This window comes from Manis pentadactyla, chromosome 7, assembly GCF_030020395.1.
Source record: "Manis pentadactyla isolate mManPen7 chromosome 7, mManPen7.hap1, whole genome shotgun sequence".
NCBI lineage: Eukaryota > Metazoa > Chordata > Mammalia > Pholidota > Manidae > Manis > Manis pentadactyla.
The window spans coordinates 117,029,414-117,051,193 of record NC_080025.1 but is presented as its reverse complement, the minus strand read 5'-3'; the positions used below and the strand labels follow the sequence as shown (position 1 = coordinate 117,051,193).

Here is a 21,780-nt window from a genome sequence, read left to right as displayed (position 1 = left end):
TTTCCATACTAGCATACATGGTTGTTGAGCTAAGTTACCCAAATAGTAAAAAACCCAAAGGTCAAGGAGAAAAGGGCAGATTGAGCCCTAAATATATTCAGATATGGTAATTTCCACTTTCCTAAATGTAACCATTTGAACACTGTTATGAAATCAGATCATAAATGCTGTATCTGTTACACTGGAAATGAATAGAAATACTGCATGCGTAATTGTAGACATTCAGCAATTACTAGTGGAGTTGAATTAATAATAATATTCAAAAGCTCAGTCTTAGGTAAAAATGCAGTACACATAAAACTGGAGTTCCCATGGTTATTATTGTTGAATATATTTTAATAAAGGACCTAGGCTTGCTCTTTAAAAGCTTCTGTAAAGGTAACAAGAATAGCATCAAGATTTATACAAAGCATAATGCTTACTAAAGGCACCCACAAAGAGAGCAAAATAATAGCAACAGTAAGAAGAGTATGATCTCTTCATTGCAATAAGGAATGATATCAAGAGACTTAAATAAAGAATGGTCTCAAATGAGGCTGCTTTCCATTTCAATCTGTTAATTTTCTACAATGTTCTGTGTCATTGCAAGACTATAGTAACTTGAATCAGACAAGAGCACATTTAATTTGTAGGATCTTCAAGCAGATGTAAAGTGATGGCAGTTTATCCACAACTGCTTATATGATGATTGAATGATCAAGATTCCTGATGAGAATAATATGCTACACTTACTAGAGTAGCTGGTTAAAGCAGTGCTTCACTTTGCTCAGGTCTCTTTCTGATTCTTCACAGGTGGATAAGTTTACAAAGTCTCAGACAAGTTTGCTACCTGAGTGGGCCCATCTCTCACACATGTACCATTTAGGGTAAAATCAAGTACACCCAGAGGTGCCCACTGCCACTCTTAGCTGGCTGACAAAGGGTCTATTGAAAGAGCACCACATCAACATCAGGAATAAAATGTATACACAATGTTCCGTGGTGCTTATCACCTGACTCGACAATCATGAAATGTGGACTGACTTATTCTAGGTGGAAGGCAAAAGACCTAGCACAGCTCTTTCCTTCCCTCCTCATCATCCTCCAAGTTTTAGAACTGGTCCGTGCTCCCTCAAGAAGTGAACTTCTTCCCCCCATTTGAGTCAGGAACCCCTCCTTTGTTCTCCATAGCATTTTATGTTTCCCTCATAAAATCAGCACACTGAGCACTTTGCCTCCTTCAATAGACATGAGCACTCTATGAGGACAATGATTTACAACTTTTTTTTTAATCATAAAATTTGTGAGAACCTGAACAAGTCCAGGTTCAGATTAGGGGCATCAGGAAATATTTACTAAGGTGATGAAGAGACCAAGCTAGGAAATTATATTCTTCCTTTTTCTTTTATGAGTGGAGAAACGATAGGCCTTACATGTGCTCATTTGTTCATTCACTGAGTTTCTGTGATATGGTAGACACTGTGCAAAATGATAGAGATATTGCAACAGAGCAGTAAGCTTAAAATGTATAGTGCGATTTGATGTTGATAAAGATAAAAATATTATGAATAAGCAAAGAGGTAGAGATACTGAACAACCTATAGAGAAGGCTTCCCAGGAGATAACATTGGAGTTGGGTGGTGAAAGACGAGCAAACTCAGGAGAGAGTTCTAGACATAGAGTCAGGAGAAAAAACTGCATGTTCAAGAAATGAAAAGGGCTGTGACAAAGCCAAGATCAGCAACACAGGGTGGAAGCAGCCTGTGCTGTGCTAAGAAATATGGAATCTGGGCTTTATCTTTAGCGGAATGGGAACCAATGAAGCCTTTTAAGCAGAGAAGCAATGTGATCAGAACTAGTCAGACATAAGATTCTGCAATTAGCATGGAAGAGATTCAATACATTCAACATGTTAAAGAAGCTGAGGACAAGGAGCTGGAAGCTCAGGCTGGGAACACTGGCCTAAATGATCACTAACTAAATCAAGCGGAAGAAAACGTAAAGTTAAACAAGATGAACAGTCCCTTTCCCTGGGAGGCTTATACTCTACTTCTCTGGTAGAGACTGTCAATCCGTTGGGAAAATTAACTCCATTTTTTTCTGAAGTCTAATCTTTAAATAAAAACATTCTTACTGTCTTATAATCATAATAATTTAGTAAAATTAAGCAAACAATGTTTTAAACGGAAGGATTTTCCATACCTGAGACGCTTTGTCTGTTGGAATCTGAGTCCCCATTACTGGAGTTAGAATTGTTGGAAGAGTTGTTGTCAACCCCTCCCAGAAGGGGGCGCAAGTGGCTCACTGAGACTTGTTCAATGAACGATGTTCCGTACTTGCGAAAATACCACCATTCAAATATCTAGGATAGAACAATAGTGTGATTATGGTCCTTGTTACTGTTTATAGCTTTCTCTGTACAAATGTCCATGAAATATATGTTGCATTTGCTAGCTATATCTACCTTAAATACAATTTTTTATTGCAAAAGATTCCATTTATTCCAAATATTAAGGAGATTAATAAAATCAAAACACCAATTACATTTTAAATTCTCAGTGTTGCTTTCTCTACTTAATACTGGTTCTCAGAAAAATCTGTATAATATCATGGATAAAAGAAAACTATTAAAAGCTACTCGATATTATTTTCCTCCAATTCCCCTAATATTCAGATAACAAAATCATCATAGCTGAAAGACAACTCCTGAAATGTATACAAATAAGTCAGTTTTAGAAGTATGGGTTATGAAATAGCCCAATTCTTGGCACTATACATCCTGATAAAGCTTTGCATATTTTTAAGAAAGCGAAATTCCATTTAAAAAAAAAAAAAGCATGTCCTTAGAGAAAGGCTGGTTTTACAGAATGAAAGCATCTCATTCCATGTATGGATGGCATCCAAGTGCTGAGAGACTCGGCAATGTCCCACCAATGCTAAGAAATGCTCTAGAAACACAAGCATCTGTTGGATACCATTAATGTTTCCCAGTTCACAAGCTTACCAATTGTTATGTACTGTGAAATGAAAAGGAGAAAAGAAATAATTTTCATCAATAAAAGGAAAGAGGCAATGATGCCCACATGTCGAGACTGAAAGGAGGATCTCCTAGGCACTGGGAAAGCGAGCGTCGTCCCCAGCCCTTCTCTCAGGCCCCCCGCCCCTCCAGTGAATGCTTTCCCGCCCTGTTCCAAGTCGCTCTCTCCCACATGCTTTTCTCTCCTCCCTGCCTGACTTGGCATTGGTTCCTTAAGCAGTCACAAATCATTTCACAGAAGAAACTTAAGAATCAACTATATCCCAGTTTCATAGGATGACTACACTCTATTTTTATAATATAATAAAGAATGTGGAACTTATTTCATACAAACAAGATTTTGTTATCTACTCTGGAATGGATTTTGGACTATTATTTAAAATTGGTGTTTTTTCTCTTTTGCTCTATCAAAACTTTCTTTGAAAGACAGAAGGAACGTCTATGAGTAAGCAGAAGGAACTTCAATGAAACCAACTGTTTCCAACCCTGTAATAGAAAACTTGATTAATTCTAAGGAGTTGCCCCTTCTGACCGGTGTGAATTTTCACATGTAAAGACATTCAAGTAATTTCACTAGACAGACAGGGGAGAATATGATACGAAAGCTAAGAAGGGACAGGCCTAGTCTGTAACATGTGGAATGCTAGGAATGAAAGATCTTGCTTGAAGAAGAAAGAAAGTTCAAGAATGGTCAGTTTATGAACCATGAATCCAGAAGGGAGCTTCTAATCTCAGGTGACTTGTTTAATCTATTTGAGCATCACTTTCTCCTTCTATAAAGTGGAAATCGTATTTATCACTTATCCTCAAGTGTCTCAATCTTCACACCCATGTAAATCTCCTAGTTTCAAACCCCATATAAAGATCTAGTTCAGTGACTGCTGCAAATCTGGTTCTCAAAAGTAACAGCAAACATATCATTATTACACTGATGACGTATACACTTTCCCCGGGCAGCACAACTCACCTACTGCTACGATGCACCCCTCTTTTGGCCAGTCTGAAATTAAGGTGAGTACAGCATCTTGTCTGTTACTAAGCTGTGGCTGAAAGTCCTAGAAATCATTCCAGAATGGCTACTGCTCACCACTTAGTCCTAACCACCCAACAAAGCCCTCAACAGATGCATGGCTTTTAGCCTTTATTGGTAGAGGAGGGAGGCTTCAAAGGACCCAGAACACCGGTTACAGTGTTTTGAGAGCAGGGGCTCTCAGTCACTGTGGAAAGGGCTTTCTTTGCCCCAAGTCTTTGCTCTGCTTTCTATATACTATGCTGCCTGGGCATCTGCCAGACCTTAGTCCATTCATTCAATCACACAGCAGGAAGGGCCCCGCACCGAGCATGAGCTGTGTTCCAGTGTCACAGAGCACAGATATGGCCCCTGCCACAACCAGTCTATGCCACAGACCCACAGTGCCTCTCACAGGTTGCTCCTGGCATGGCCTATACAAATCACAAAAAATGTGCTGGGACTCTTCAGATTTCTCAATTCCTCCAACAAAATCACAGAACGTCAGCACCAAAAGGGACGTAAATGGACCATGTACTGCCTCCATTTAGAAATGAGGAATGAGGGCTGATCAAAGACACACAGCTAACTAAGTAGTTGCTTACCCTGAAGCTCCAGCTCTGGGCCACTAATCTTACCAGGGCCCTATAACAAGACATCTTTTTATAACTCTCTTGCTCATTTAAACAAACACCCACAGATATAGCCTGTCATTTCCCTTTTCAAATCTGCACTTCCAGATACCCTCTGACTTCCCTGGCCTTCTGCGCTTTCTTAGCTATGGAAGTCAATCCAGAAGCAGTCTATCAAATGTGACCAGATAATTCATCTTGAGGTATAAATGATTCATATTAATGGGATATCTGCATGATAGTGGTAGACAAAACTTCCACCAGTATTTCTAATGCAGTAATAATAGACTTCATTAAAGACTGGGTTATTCATACAGCTGTTTGGTGGGGGGAAAGGGGGGTCTTACGACAGCAGTAGATGGCTTCTTACCCATCAAGGTCCTTCTTTATACTAGTGTTCCCAATACCCTGAGCAGAGATCCAATATGGATTGTATGCTCAACTAATAAAAGGAAATAGGAAAGGACTTGAAGCCTTCTTAAACTTCAAACCAAGACTTCTAATTTGGTCTCCGCATAACAACCTGCCCCTTATCTTGAGACAAGACAGGCTTTGGGCCAGCTCCTCACAGTATTTTTAAAAAGCTGTGCAGATACAAATGGGCAGATGTTGTTATTTAATGCACACATATTTGGTGTCATTTTGAATCTTCTCCCTGGTGCATAACCTACTGTGTAAACAGCTAACCTCTCATAAGAAAATTTAGATTTTAAAATTAGGCCTTGGACATGCTAGTAGTATTGTGGGCTTGCCCTGGCAGAATAAAACTCTTTTTAATCTGACAATAGCCATAAAATTAAAATATAAATTATGCATTTAAGTCTTAAAAACATAATCTCTCTAGTGCTTTTTTCCTACCTGTGCTCCATCCTAAGGATTATACAGAACAAGCAAGATGAAAACTAAAAAGCATCAATTGAACTAGGTGTTTAGGAATTCAACAATGACCCTTACCATCTCGCTGAAAGGTAAAAATCCTAACACACTTCATGATAACCAAGTGGTGTGACCCTGACTGGTTCTCTTGATTCTCTGGGGCTCATTCATCTAATGTATAAAATAACATCACAGTATGCACTCAGTTATTGTTGGATAGATGGATGGATGGATGGATGGATGGATGGACGGACTGATGGATAGAAGACTGGAAGGCTGAATGGATGTATGATAAGGGCTGGCCCAGTGACTCAGTGGGATACAGTCTAAATAACAGCATGGCCAATGCAAGGTTTTGTGTTCATTTTGGTATGAAAAAGAGAGATTTTCACATACATGTGAGAGAAGGCTGAATCTAAGGGGAAGAGAGAAATTCAAGATACAAAAGAGTAAAGTGACCAAGGAGGCATGATGCCAGGAGCTCAGGAAGCACATCAAGCCTGCCTTGAAAAGGTCACCACCATTTCTTGCTCTTAGACAGGAGTAAAGGGGAGGATGAATGAATAGAGGGACACATCTTTTTTTATTATTAAAGTATGATTGATATACACTCTTATGAAGGTTTCACATGAAAAACAATGTGGTTACTACATTTACCCACATTATCAAGTCTCCACCCACACCCCAATGCAGTCACTGTCCATCAGTGAAGCAAGATGCCACAGATCCACTATGTGCCATCTCTGTGCTACACTGTTCTCCCCGTGATCCCTCACAGCATGCGTACTAAACATAATACCGCTCAATCCCCTTCTCCCTCCCTCCCCACCTGCCCTCCCACACCCATCCCTTTGGTAACCACTAGTTCATTCTTAGAGTCTCTGAGTCTGCTGCTATTTTGTTCCTGCAGTTTTGCTTCATTGTTATACTCCACAAATGAGGGAAATCATTTGGCACTTGTCTTTCTCTGCCTGGCTCATTTCACTGAGCGTAATGTCCTCTAGCTCCATCCATGTGGTCGCAAATGTTTCTTTCTTATGGCCAAATAGTATTCCATTGTATATATGTACTTCTTCTTTATCCATTCATCTACTTATGGACACTTAGGTTGCTTCCATATCTTGGCTATTGTAAAAAGTGCTGCAATAAACATAGGGGTGCATATGCCTTTTTGAATCTGAGAAGTTGTATTCTTTGGGTAAATTCCAAGGAGTGGGATTCCTAAGTCAAATGGTATTTCTATTTTTCGTTTTTTGAGGAACCTCCATATTGCTTTAGACAACAGTTGAACTAGCTTACATTCCCACCAGCAGTGTAGGAGGGTTCCCCTTTCTCTGCATCCTCGCCGGCATTTGTTGTTCTTAGTCTTTTTGATGCTGGCCATCCTTACTGGTGTGAGATGATATCTCATTGTAGTTTTAATTTGCATTTCCCTGATGATTAGTGATGTGGAGCATCTTTTCACATGTCTGTTGGCCATCTGAATTTCTTCTTTGGAGAACTGTCTCTTCATATCCTCTGCCCATTTGTTAATCAGGTTATTTGATTTTTGGGTATTGAGGCATGTAAGTTCTTTATATATTTTGGATGTTAATCCCTTGTCGGATATGTCATTTACAAATATATTCTCCCATACTGTAGGATGCCTTTTTTTTCTGTTGATGGTGTTCTTTGCCTACAGAAACTTTTTAGTTTTACGGAGTCCCATGAGTTCATTTTTGCTTTTGTTTCCCTTGCTTGAGAAGTTGCTTTCAGAAAAAAGTTGCTCATGCTTATATTCAGGAGATGTTTGCCTATGTTGTCTTCTAAGAGTTTTATGGCTTCATGACTTACATTCAGTTCTTTAATCCATTTCGAGTTTACTTTTGTGCATGGGGTTAAACAATAATCCAGTTTCATTCTCTTGCATGTAGCTGTCCAGTTTTGCCAACACCAGCTGTTGAAGAGGCAGTCATTTCCCCACTGTATGTCCATGGATCCTTTATCATATATTAATCGACCATATATGGTTGGGTTTATATCAGGGCTCTCCAGTCTGTTACATTGGTCTATGGGTCAGATCTTGTGCTAGTACCAAATTGTCTTGATTACTGTGGCTTTGTAGTAGAGCTTAAAGTTGGGGAGCATAATCCCCCCAGTTTTATTCTTCATTCTCAGAATTGCTTTGTATATTCGAAGTCTTTTGTGGTTCCATATGAATTTTAGAATGACTTCCTCTAGTTCATTGAAGAATGTTCTTGGTATTTTGATAGGGATTGCATTGAATGTGTAGATTGTTTTAGGCAGGATGGCCATTTTGACAATATTAATTCTTCCTATCCATGAGCACGGGATGTGTTTCCATTTATTGGTATCTTCTTTAATTTCTCTCATGAGTGCCTTGTAGTTTTCAGAGTATAGGTCTTTCACTTCCTTGGTTTGGTTTATTCCTAGGTATTTTATTCTTTTCAATGCAATTGTGAATGGAATTGTTTTCCTGATTTCTCTCTCTGCTAGTTCATTGTTAGTGTATAGGAATGCCACAGATTTCTGTGTATTAATTTTATATTCTGCAACTTTGCTGAATTCAGATATTAGATCTAGTACTTTTGGACTGGATTCTTTAGGGCTTTTTATGTACAATATCATGTCATCTGCAAACAGGGACAGTTTAACTTCTTCCTTGCCAATCTGGATGCCTTTTATTTCTTTGTGTTGTCTGATTGCCATGGCTAGGACCTCCACTACTATATTGAATAGAACTGGGGAAAGTGGGCATCCTTGTCTTGTTCCCGATCTTAAAGGAAAAGCTTTCAGCTTCTCATGTTAAGTATGATGTTGGCTGTGGGTTTGTCATATGTGGCCTTTATTATTGAGGTACTTGCCCTCTATACCCATTTTGTTGAGAGTTTTCATCATGAATGGATGTTGAATTTTGTCAAATGCTTTTTCAGCATCTATGGAGATGATCATGTGGTTTTTGTCATTCTTTTTGTTGATGTGGTGGATGATGATGGGTTTTCAAATGTTATACCATTCTTGCATCACTGGAATAAATCCTACTTGATCATGATGGATGATCTTTTTTATGTATTTTTGAATTCGGTTTGCTAATATTTTGTTGAGTATTTTTGCATCTATGTTCATCAGGAATATTGGTCTGTAATTTTCTTTGTCTGTGGTGTCTTTGCCTGGTTTTGGTATTAGAGTGATGCTGGCCTCACAGAATGGGTTTGGAAGTTTTCCCTCTTCTTCTACTCTTTGGAAAACTTTAAAGAGGATGGGTATTATGTCTTCACTAAATGTTTGATAAAATTCAGCAGTGAAGCCAACTGGTCCAGGCGTTTTGTTCTTAGGTAGGTTTTTGATTACCAGCTCAATGTCATTGCTGGTAATTGGTCTGTTCAGATTTTCTGTTTCTTCCTTGGTCAGCCTTGGAAGGTTGTATTTTTCTAGGATGTTGTCCATTTCTTCTAGGTTATCCAGTTTGCTAGCATATAATTTTTCAAAGTATTCTCTAATAATTCTTTGTATTTTTGTGGTGTCTGTAGTGATTTTTCCTTTCTCTTTCTGATTCTGTTTATGTATGTAGACTCTTTTTTTCTTGATAAGTCTGGCTAGGGGTTTATCTATTTTGTTTATTTTCTTGAAGAACCAGCTCTTGCTTTCACTGATTCTTTCTATTGTTTTATTCTTCTCGATTTTATTTATTTCTGCTCTAATCTTCATTATGTCCCTCTTTCTTCTACTTTGGGCCTCATTTGTTCTTCTTTTTCTAGTTTCATTAATTGTGAGTTTAGACTGCTTATATGGAATTGTTCTTCTTTCCTGAGGTAGGCCTGTATTGCAGTATACTTTCCTCTTAGCACGGCCTTGGCTGCATTCCACAGATTATGTGGTGTTGAATTATTGTTGTTATTTGTCTCCATATATTGCTTGATCTCTGTTTTTATTTGGTCATTGATCCATTGTTTATTTAGGAGCATGCTGTGAAGCCTCCACGTGTTTGTGGGATTTTTCAGTTACTTTGCTTAATTTGTTTCTAGTTTCATACCTTTGCGGTCTGAGAAACTGGTTGGTACAATTTCAATCTTTTTGAAATTACTGAGGCTCTCTTTGTGGCCTAGTATATGATTTATTCTTGAAAATGTTCCATGCGCACTTGAGAAGAATGTGTATTCTGTTGCTTTTGGGTGTAGAGTTCTGTAGATGTTTGTTAGGTCCATCTGTTCTAATGTGTTGTTCAGTGCCTCTGCGTCCTTACTTATTTTCTGTATGGTTGATCCGTCCTTCAGAGTGAGTGGAGTGTTGAAGTCTCCTAGAATGAATGCATTGCATTCTATTTACCCTTTTAATTCAGTTAGTATTTGTTTCACATATGTAGGTGCTCCTGTGTTGGGAGCAAGATATTTATAATGGTTATATCTTCCTGTTGGATTGACCCCTTTATCCTTATGTAATGCCCTTCTTTGTCTCTTGTGACTTTCTTTGTTTTGAAGTCTATTTTGTCTGATACAAGTACTGCAACTCCTGCTTTTTTCTATTAGTTGCAGGAAATATCTTTTTCCATGCCTTTACTTTTAGTCTATGTATGTCTTTGGATTTAAAGTGAGTCTCTGTAGGCAGCATGTAGATGGCCTTGGTTTTTTATCCATTCAGTGACTCTATGTCTTTTGATTGGTGCACTCAGTCCATTTACATTTAGGGTGATTATCGATAGGTATGTACTTATTGCTATTGCCGACTTTAGGTATTCATGGTTACCAAAGGTTCAAGGTTAACTTCCTTATCATCTAAGAGTCTACCTTAACTCACTTAACATGCTATTACAAACACAATCTAAAGGTTCTTTTCTTTTTCTCCTCCTTATTCTTCCTCCTCCATTCTTTGTATATTAGGTATCAGATTCTGTACTCTTTGTCTATCCCCTGATTGACTTTGGGGATAGTTAATTTAATTTTCCATTTGCTTAGTAATTAGCTGTTCTACTTTCTTTACTGTGGTTTTATTACCTCTGGTGAAGCTATTAAACCTTAGCAACACTTCCATCTATAGCAGTCCCTCCAAAATAGACTGTAGAGATGGTTTGTGGGAGGTAAATTCTCTCAGCTTTTGCTTATCTGGAAATTTTTAAAACCCTCCTTCAAATTTAAATGACATTCTTGCAGGATAAAGTAATCTTGGTTCCAGGCCCTTCTGCTTCATGGCATTAAATACATCATGCCACTCCCTTCTGGCCTGTAAGGTTTCTGCTGAGAACTCTGATGTTAGCCTGATGGGCTTTCCTTTGTATGTGATCTTATTTCTGCCTCTGGCTGCTTTTAACAGTCTGTCCTTATCCTTGATATTTCCCATTTTAATTACCGTATGCCTTGGTGTTGTCCTCCTTGGGTCCGTTGCATTGGGAGATCTGTGGATCTCCATGGCCTAAGAGATACTATCTCCTTCCCCAGATTGGGGAATTTTTCAGCAATTACCTCCTCAAAGACACTTTGTATCCCTTTCTCTCTCTCTTCTTCTTCTGGTATCCCTATAATGCGAATATTGCTCTGTTTGATTGGTCACACTGTTCTCTCAATATTCTTTAATTCTTAGAGATCCTTTTTTCTCTCTGTGCCTCAGCTTCTTTGTATTCCTCTTCTCTAGTTTCTATTTCACGTATTCTCTCCTCCACAGTATCTAATCTACTTTTAATGCCCTCCATTGTGCTCTTCAACGATTGGATCTCCAACCGGAAATCATTCCTGAGTTCTTGAATATCTTTCCATACCTCCTTGAGCATGTTAATGATTCTGATTTTGAACTCCCTTTCAGGAAGAGTCATGAGGTCCATGTCATCTTTCTCAGGAGTTATATTAATTTTACTCTGAACCAGGTTCCTTTGGCGTTTCATATTTGTATATGGTGCCCTCTGGTGTCCAGAAGCTCTACTCTCTGGAGCTGCTCAGCCCCTGAAGCAATGTTGGGGGTCACAGGGGAGTGGTATTAGTGCCTGGGGGGAGGAAAGAGCTGTTTCCTGCTTTCCAGCTGCTATGCCTGTCTCCACTGCCTGAACCAGTGGGCTGAGCACACAGGTATAAGCCTCTGTGCTTTGCATTTGTAGTTGCTCTAGACAGATCTTCCTCTGGCTGGCCTAATGCCAGGTAGGGTTTGCCAGTTTGTGAGCCAGGTGGGGCTGGCTGGGAGAAAGGCGCAGTAGGCTGCCTATCACGGAAGGGGTCCTTGGAGCTGTGTAGGCAGCCAGGGAGCTGGAGCACCTGGAAATCATGAAAGCTCCCAACCTTCTGGGCAGAGTGCACCCAGACAATTTTGTCCACCTGTCCTTTCTCCTGAGCAGTAAGCTCTGTGCAATCCTTGCCCCTTTAGCAGCCCTCTTGCTAAGGGCTTCCTTGTTAGGAAGTCTCTCAGACTGCCCACCTCTCTTTTGTCCCAGAGCAGCTGGATATGGATCCCTGCTTTCCACAAGTGGCTGGAATCTCAGTCTCTCCAGGAATTCTGCCTGTCTTAGCTTTCCAATCCCCTAATCATGAGGGTATCATGAAAGCACCATGAAATATAGGTTTGTGCTCCCAGAGCAGATCTCCGGAGCTAGGTATTCAGCAGTCCCAGACCTCCACTCCCTCCCTGCTCCATTTCTCTTCCTCCCGCCGGTGAGCTGGGGTGGGGGAAGGGCTTGGGTGCTGCTGGGCCACAGCTTTGTTATGTTACCCTGTTCCATGAGGTCTGCTCTTTTCTCCAGGTGTATGCAATCTGGCGCAGTCCTCTTTCATGTTGCTCTTTCAAGATTAGTTGTATTAATTATATTTTCATATTATATTCAGTTTTAAGAGGAAGCCTCTGTCTCACCTCTCACGCCGCCATCTTTAATCCCTCTGGATACATTTTATTTGGGAAAGTAGGCTGTGATATGAGCCAAGATATGGAAGCAACCTAAATGTCCACTGATAAATGAATGGATAAAGAAGATGTGGTACATATATGAAATAGAATATCACCCAGCCATAAAGAATGCAACTCTGCCATTTGCAACAACATGGATGGACCTAGAAGTTATTACATTAACCAAAGTAAGTCAGAGAAAGACAAATATTACATGATTTCATTTAAATGTGGAATCTAAAAAACAAAATATACAAAAAGCAAAACAAAAAAAAAAACATAAACACAGACAATGGACTGTAGGTTACCATTGGTGGGAGAGGGATGGATGAAATAGGTGAAGGAGATAAAGAAGTACAAACTTCAAATATAAAGTAAATTAGTCACAGGGATAGAAGTACAGTATAAGGAATATAGCCCATAATATTGTAATATCTTGGGATAGTGATGGATGGTAACTACATTTATCATGGTGAACATCTAGTGATGTATGTAATTGTTGAGTCACTATGTTGTATACATGAAATCAATATAATATTGTATGTCAACTGTATTTCAATTGAAATAAAGAAGGTAACAAAGGGCTAAAAAGTGGGTGTTACTGAGCTCAGTGGAGATGCTGGTAAGATTTATTTTTTAAAAAATAAGGTAGGTGGGATTGGAATTGAGAACATGAGGGTCAGTGAAGTGGTTTAGATCTATACCTTACAGGACAGAAGGGCCATAGCTATTCACAGGCCTTAGGGCATATTTAAAACAAAGACCCATTTACCAATGCCTAGTGACCTCCTTTATTATCATTTGACCAGGGAGCACTGAGGCTGCAGGTAGAAATCCAGGTTTGTAGCTGGCCTAAGATGCAAAACTGTCTCATCTTTGCCTGCAGAGAAAGAACAAAAATCTGGCAAAGGATTAACAAGCAAGGCATTTCAATCTGTGTTGTAGACCTAAAAGCTGACTCTTTCCTGTAGATGCCTAGGTTCTTCCCAGCCAGTAATATCCCCTCTTCTTGAAATGCATATTCTATATAAAAAATGCATCTCTTCATGAATCAGGACTTGGCTACACTCTCTATCACACTAAAAAATGCTTCAAGATTCCCTTATAGCAGCACCTCAGTAATTCCACTCCAGTTTCCTTAAACCCACAGGAAATAACCACGATGTCACATCCTGAAATTGGCTAAGGCTTCCTAAGAATTAAAGTATATGACGGTATCACAGTAGGATAAGATTCAGTACTGGTGGAGATTAAATAGGAAATGTGAAACTTTTGGGCTGCCTACTCTCAAGTGGAAAGACTGCCAAATTGACACCTGCTGTAATTTTTAAGAAATATAGCTGATGGTAAATGATTTTTTGGCAAGAAGGGACTTACATGAGATAAACCAAGGCAGTTGGCATGAGTTATAGTGATATCCATAACCTTTTTAGTTTCCAGTCAGAATTCTCAAGTATATTCTTTTCTCCATGCTTTTCAAAGTCCTTCCCAATTCCTCATGACAGACTTTGTTTTTTTTTACTTTTGACCCCTATATGTTTTGTTTAGGAGCACTGAAGAGCGACAGCAGGGGTCCTGGCCTCCCACTTCTCAGCCCTCCTCAGTGACCCACTCCCCTAAACAGTTGGGGGAAGGGTCTGTGAAGAACCAGTAGTCACACCCTTCGACCCCCCTTTCCTGGCTACCTATGACCAAGCCTTTAAGAAAAGCAAGAAGATAAAAAGTACAGCACAGAGAAAATAAGCCAGGTGGAGAAAGACAAGTATCAAATGATTTCACTCATCTGTGGAGTATAAGAACAAAGAAAAAACTGAAGGAACAAAACAGCAGCAGAAATACAGAACCCAAGAATGGACTAACAGTTAAAAGGGAAAGGGACTGGGGAGAATGGGTGGGAAGGAAGGGATAAGGGGGAAAATGGAGCATTACGATTGGCACACATAATGTAGTGGGGGGGGGACATTGGAAAGGCAGTATATACAGAGAAAACAAGTAATGATTCTATAGCATCTTACTACGCTGATGGATAGTGACTGTAGTGGGGTATGTGGGGGGACTTGATAATAGCGGGAGTCTAGTAACCATAAAGTTCAAGTAATTGTACATTAATGATATAAAAAAAAAAGTACAGCACAGGGAATATAGTCAATACTATATTTGCATGGTAACAGATGGTAGAACTATATACTTACCATGGTGGGCATCTCACAATGTACATAATTGTCAAATCACTATCTTGTAGACTAAAACTGGTATAATATTTATGGCAACTATACTTCAATTAAAAATGTTAATTAAAAAAAGAGAAATAAGAAAAGACAGAAGGAGGAGGTTCTCTTCAAGGTCAAAAGCCAACGATCCATCTCCACCTCAGTATTTGTATGTTCGTAGGATGAGATTTTTCCACTGTACTGTGGCCTGGAGGGGAGGGTCACTCTCCTGGAGTGAAGTCATGGAGACCCTGACACTGAGAGAAGCCAGCGTGTGCCATGCGCCCCAAGTACTGCCAGCTGAAACTGGGGGCCAGCTCTCCTTTAGGCCCTTCCCCTAGAGATTCTGATTCAGTTGGTCCGGGGTAGTGCTCAGAATCCATCACTTTAGAATTATCTCCAGATAATTCTAATGCAATCAGTTAATTCATTCATTCAGTGCATCTCTGTGCATTCAACAAATATTTTTTAAGTGTTTACCTAGCCATTATATATTCATATACAAAACCACACATATAACCCCAGTCTTTGTGAGGCTTCCATAACAGAGCAGACAGAGATAATAAACACAAGTAAAGTATAATTAGAAATTGTGGTTAAGTGTTGGTCCATGTTCTGACTGGCCAAATCCCACCATGGCCAACCAGAAAGAGAAAAAACAACTCCAGAGAAGGATGTAGCCCTCCCCCCCTCTGCCTTTCTTTTCTTTTCTCTTCTTTTTTCTTTTTATTTTCTGTTCTTTCTCTCTAACACCCCCTCCCTTATCTACCTGACCCATCTCTGTGAACCTGTTAAAATAAAAACATCAGCTGCTAGACTTGCTGCCCCCCACCCGCCTAGTCCTCACCTTCTGAGAGGCAGGATGGTGCTGTGGCAAAGCAGCGGATGTTCAAATTCCAGTCCTCATGCCACCCTTAACCTGTGAGGTGACCTGGGCAAGTTGTTAGCCTTCTGGCTAACTAGTCCTCAGATTTTTACTGGTTTAAATTGGATAGCTTCTGAGGGTTTCTCCCCAGCCCTTGATTAATCAATTGCATGGTTTTCAAGCCTCTCAATTTGTGCTCAAATGTACTCTGAAAGAACCACAAGGACGGTTTTGTCTCTTTGTTCACTGTTAGCTTGTTCACCTTCTTCACTTGTGCGATGTCTAACATCAATCGGACCCACTCAGTACTCATGTCCACAGTCAGGCACTGACAGGCATCTATCTCCTCTCTGGCCTGGCACTTGGTCTCCTGCGGAGGATCATTAATTTTCATGGAGACCCCTAGAAGCTGCAATCTGGTAAAGCTGAAGCCTCAGCTTCCCCCCATTGTCTGCAGGCCCTCTGACACCTGCCTCCTACAGCATCTCTACCATTCTTTATTCTGGAGACAAAAGACAAGCTGTTTTATAACTGACATATCCTGACATTTATATGCAGCTTCCATACCCGAAGGGTCCTTCCAATCAAGTTTCCCTGGGTTTTACTTACTGACTTTTTTACTCTTAGCTCCAGAATCACCATCCTTTGCATGATCTATATGCCTATCAATTAAAGTGCTACGTCAAGTGCAGAGAAAGTTCTTTAGATGGATGAAAAAAAATTTTTAAAGCCGAGACGATAGTCCAGTCCCACCCCCTAACTTTTGAACAGGAGGGGATAGAGGACATAGAAAGATCTGGATTCAAATCTCACTATCTGTCTGTTATATAACCTTGGCCAAATTATTTAACCTTTATGTCTGTTCATATTCAGCAGCATAAAGCCACCAGCTGTATCTACCACTTAGAATTTCAATGAGAATTAAATGAAATAATATATGCAAAGTACCTAATACAGTACCTAACACACGGAGTGGGGATTCTTTAAATGGGCCTTTTTATTACAACTGGTTTTTACCTAATGTCATCTCTTTCTCCATTTTCCCAAACATACAATTTTTTAACATCTAAACCATGAACTAAGTTTTATTTAATATTCTAATTTCCTCCTTTTTTTTGTTTCTGACTCTAACTTTTTACAATTATGCCCTGGATGCCTATTCTTATATCTATTTCATATATATATAAAATACAGCTGTAGGACCATGTCTATACACATGTTAATGAGGATACAGGAATCTACGAATAAATGTCAATACATTTTCTCCATTCTATCAACATTTTGGGAAAATTAAGGGGAGCGTTTTCTCCACATATCCACCTTACCACTCCCCAAAGCAAAAACAAAACCCAGAAATTTTCTCTATTGAGATAAATGTTGCCCACAGAGGCTGCTTCAAGCAGACTGGCACATCCTTGTTAGAGTAGATAAAAGACGAAATAGGTGGCTTTGGACTGTGCCAACAGGTGCAGCCCCTGTGGACTGAGATGAGAAGGCTTGTGCCAAGTGAGCAGAGGGGCAGCTGGACGTTAAGCAAGGGAGGGCGCTGCCTGGGTGGTATGTGGACACAGGAACCTAAAGGGAAGAGTGAGAGGCAGGTGGTGTCACAAACTCACTGCTGGTTTTCAACTTGAGAAATTAAGATCTTGCAGTGGTATCTAGTAAAATACACACTGATTGGTCCCCATTTATCTTTTACATTAGTGTAAAAGAAAGCAGCATTTGACAAACACATTTTATTTCCATGTGTATTTGTTCAGCTAACTGACTTTTTCTTCACAAGGGAAATACCATTGTTTTTGTTTTTGCTTACTTCTCTTCTAAGACGTCACATTGCACGATAATTTCAGCCTCTAGCATAAGAATCTTTAGGTCCCCAAAGAACCAATTTCCTCAGAGGCAACCTTGTACTTTCAGTATTTGCCACCTGGCTCCCCTAACATTGCTCAGGGGAGAATAGTTAGGTAATTGTCTCTGTGGTACCAGGAAACAAACTGCTCAGCAGTTCTATACACACAGCTATTTTGCAAAGCACCTGATCCTTTACCTCAATACTGGCTCTCCATGAAAGCCATCTTACAGAAAAGAAGAGCAGCTGATTAGAAACCTCAGCCCTGGGTACATTTCAAGGCCTAGCAAAGCTAAGTCCACAGAGGCTGGACAAGATCAATATGAACAATCTCTAAAGCAGGCACTAAAGCTATGAAGAGCTATTCCCCCATTGTAGTTACTTTGTCCTCAGAACAAACCATGTATTTTTGAGGAAGGCCTTTCAAGGCCTTTCAGAATCTTCACACATCAGAAGCCTTCCTTTGCTCAAGGTTTCACATCAGTCAGGAGTGTCCTTAGCTTCCTGAGAATGCCACCATGAGACAGTGCAGCATACAGCAGAGAGCACAGGGTGACAGCAGCCACACAGCACACACCAGGAGAAAGCCCCGCCAGGCCTGGATCTACGAAGGTGCTCATGATCCAGGGAAAACTCTTGATTGGGAGGACAAGAAAAGCAAGCTGAGGGGACTTCACCATCCACCATTCCTGAGACGGAAGTTAAAACGACTGTTGGGCCTCCCTTGCCAGAGTGAAAGGAAATAACCCACACGCTGGTAATTGGCTTACAGCCTAGTGAACCCATACCAAGGTACTGCCAGAATAAAATTCAGACCTGCCATCTGTTCAGAAAGCTAGAAAAACAGCTGAGAACCTAACAAGAGAGGCAGTAAAATGAGTGACAGAAGCCAGGGCTGCCTGGCTTGAAATCCTGCTTTACAATTTGCCAGCAAGGTGACCTGTGGCAGGTTCTTGACTTGTCTGTTCTACCCATCCAGCTTATGCATAAGTAAAATAGAAACAACACTAGCAAACATCATTGTATTGCTGTGACAAGTAAATGAGTTAGCATGGAAAATGCTTAGATCAGTCCCTGGCACACAGAAGGCACCATGGAGGTGGATATTTTATGTGAACATTCCCGGGAGAGGAATGTGCAAAATCCTATTTTTCTGCATCAGAGTGAATTATGGATTTCAGTATAAAATTGCTATTGAAATTGTATAAAAAAGAGTTCACTTTTTTCCTATTTGTTCAATCAAAAAATACTTCAAAGATGTTTTAGAAATAAAATATTAAAATATTATTCTAAATGTAAATGAAGCAACCTAAGTGTCCATCAGTAGATGAATAGATAAAGATGTGATACATATACACAATGGAATACTATTCAGCCATAAGATACAAATCCTATCATTTGCAACAACATGGATGGAGCTATAGGGTATTACGCTCAGTGAAATAAGCCAGGCAGAGAAAGACAAGTGTCAAATGATTTCCCTCATTTGTGGAGTATAACAACGAAGCAAAACTGAAGGAACAAACTAGTGGTTACCAAAGGGGAGGGGTGTGGGAGGGTGGGTGGAGAGGGAGGGAGAAGGGGACTGAGGGGTATTATGTTTAGTACACATGGTGTGAGGGATCACGGGGGGAACAGTATAGCACAGAGAAGGCACATAGTGGTATCTTACTACACTGATGGACAGTGACTGCATTGGGGTATGGGTGGGGACTTGATAATATGGGTGAATATAGTAACCACATTGTTTTTTCATGTGAAACATTCATAAGAGTGTATATTAATAATACCTTAATAAAAAAAAATTTTTAATGTAAATAACAATTATTAGATGGAGACTTATATTCCCTCGTCCTCCCACAAAAATACATTTACTAAAGGAGTACCTTGTTTTCAGAACATACTTCTCAATAATTTATCCAGCATGTGAAATCATTTCCAAAGCTCTGTTTCTTCAGTGCTTTAAGAATATTAAGGTAGGAACCTGAAGACATAGGTGCTAGACTGGCTTTGCCACAAACCAACAGCATGAACTTAGGTAAATTACCTTAGGGCTGTATGAACAACTCTCCATAGCATCCTTACTTTTCTCATGTCCTTACAAAACAGGGAAGACTTCAGAGACACAGCTGAAGTATGCACTTCTGCATTTAAGAGGCAATGGGGTACAAATCACTTATATACACCTCACTTCAAGCCATTTTAAAGAGAAGCTTTAATATGCTTCCCCTCACCTTGGCTTTGTGTCTGCAGCCAGCACTGGGCTTTCTATGTGGATTTCCAATCACATGACCATGTTGGGTGATGTTCTTCACATCTGTGTCCAGTAATACCAACTTCAAACATCTCCTCCCCTTGAGTTCAGCAGGCCATGTGATACAATAGAGCAAAATTAACCTGATGTGCTCTGACCACAAAAATGTGCTCTGCACACCACCAGCATCCCTTTGAGCTGTTTGCAGGTTTCTGCCCTGTACATATTTCTCTACCTTTTTACTCTGGCTCCTTATAAACTCACGCTTCTGAAATCCTCCATGTTTGCAGGTGCGTCTATGCTCTTGCTCCACATTTCTGTGCCCTTTTCCCTTAAAAGTTCTGTGTTTCTACTGATCACTTAACATTGACTATTTAATACCTTTTTTGTCCCTGTCTCTATAAAAATTAGCAATCACAGCTTTATGTGATATGGAGAAAAAAGAAAAAAAGCTTTCTAAAATCTCTATTTCAGGTGTATAATTTATCATTTCTATAACTATTTAGAGCACAAGGTAATGGGGCCATAGGGATGATTATTACATTGCTTTTGCCTACTTGGAATTTTTTAAAGGAAGAAATAAGGAAATGTAAATTTTGAGAAGAAAGAATATGAAGGGGGGAAATGCTTAAAATTATTACAACCATGTCAATACATTTAAAGAAACTGAGCTCTATTTCTACTAATTTTGATTATATCTAATTTGAAAAGAGTGATGAGAAACATTTTTAGTTGAACTGAGTCACACATATTTTATAGTATCTTAGAAACTACAATTTTACACTGAATTGTGTCTTCCTTTATTTTCCATTTTATTTACATTTTGGTTTTCCCCTTTAACAAAAGTCATATGTGATTATTAAAAAGATTTTTTTCAAATATTTTAGAAACATGTAAACTGGGTTGTGAAGGGCCTCCGTAAGTCTAACTACCCAACATATGCACACATGCAAAATAATCTCTGTAAGCTGCTGTGTATATTCTTCCAGAACTTTTTCCTGTACATATACTAGCATATATGTCAGTAATCAACATGTTTTTAAATAGAAAGGATTCCATCACTTACCAAAATAAGCCCTGATATTAGTGAGGAAGTGCCTGTCAGGGCCACGTAGAACTTCGGTGTTAATGTGTTCAAAAACATGCTCACTGGAAGAAAAAAAGAGAGAGAGAGAAAAAGGAAGAATAAGAAATGCATGAGTATGCCAGTAAAACTGACTGTTCCATTTTTTTCTTTCTGGTAAAATCATTTGTTTCTAAGAATCCTTAGAACCATTAAAATGGTGTAACATTACAGAAGCTCAGGATACTAGATACCAAATTATATATCCTAAAAGGAAAAAGCTACATACAAGATAATACGACAGCTTTCTAGTTTTTGCCTCCCAAAACTACTGTTGTGAATGGTTTTCATGGACTTGTAACCACTGAGGAATCTAATCAAAGCTGGTTACTAAGCTGTCAGTCAGAAAGAGAAAATGCCCTTATATGTTATATGGTACCCAAACATCAGAGTCCTTGGTGAAACAATAAGCAATATTTCAACCTTAGAACAAATGAAGGTAACTAAACAGTTACTAAAGTAATACTGTGGTTATTCTCTAGAAGGAAGGACAAACGGACAAAAGTTAGCATATATCATATTAGTAAAAGTCTTTTCAGCTTACTTAAAAGGTCAATCGACTTCTCATCAAACAATTGGATTCAATGAAAAAAAAAAAAAGATGAAAAACAAACCACTAAAAATGAATGTGCTGACCTAGCTCCTGCTGCTCTTCTCATATCAATTATATAGTTGATCTGGTTGCCCACTAAGTAAGGTTCACTTACACATTTTATAAACATATTTTAAGTCTTTATCACTTACTAGATATTACACAAAACTTTATTACCCAAATAACAACTGTCCCAAAGGGCTTTTTGCACACATATTCACATTTCTTTATTGAATTTGTTTGTGGAAGGGGACCACATTCAGTCTAGTTTTAGAATGAAGGACATGTGACAGAGGACTTTAACATCATTGGGGAAAAAGCTTTGGCATTTATCCTGTGCGCAGCCCAGAAAGCAAAGTCACTAACATAAACAGCGATGATGAATGAGATCCCACATTCACTCATTCAACAAACACTTCTCTCTGTTTATGAATGAGATCATGGACAAAGAATGGAAGCATTAATCAAACACAATTCTCACCCTCTAAAAGGCCAC

The 21,780-nt window shown here is 39.3% G+C and overlaps 1 protein-coding gene across 10 annotated transcripts in view; it reads right to left on the bottom strand.

Annotated features, from left to right (window-relative positions):
- The window catches only part of ST7 (suppression of tumorigenicity 7), a 263,640-nt gene that overhangs the window by 110,300 nt on the left and 131,560 nt on the right, over positions 1 to 21,780 (bottom strand). For all 10 annotated transcript variants that reach the window (XR_008998535.1, XR_005028842.2, XM_057504700.1 and 7 more), the window contains exons 2-3: positions 20,636 to 20,718; positions 2,182 to 2,341 (exon numbers count right to left, since the gene is read on the bottom strand). Coding sequence is in view for 8 of the 10 variants with exons in the window: in XM_057504700.1 (XP_057360683.1) it covers positions 2,182 to 2,341; positions 20,636 to 20,718 (243 nt within the window). In the remaining 2 variants the exon portion in view is untranslated. The remainder of the gene's footprint in view (positions 1 to 2,181; positions 2,342 to 20,635; positions 20,719 to 21,780) is intronic.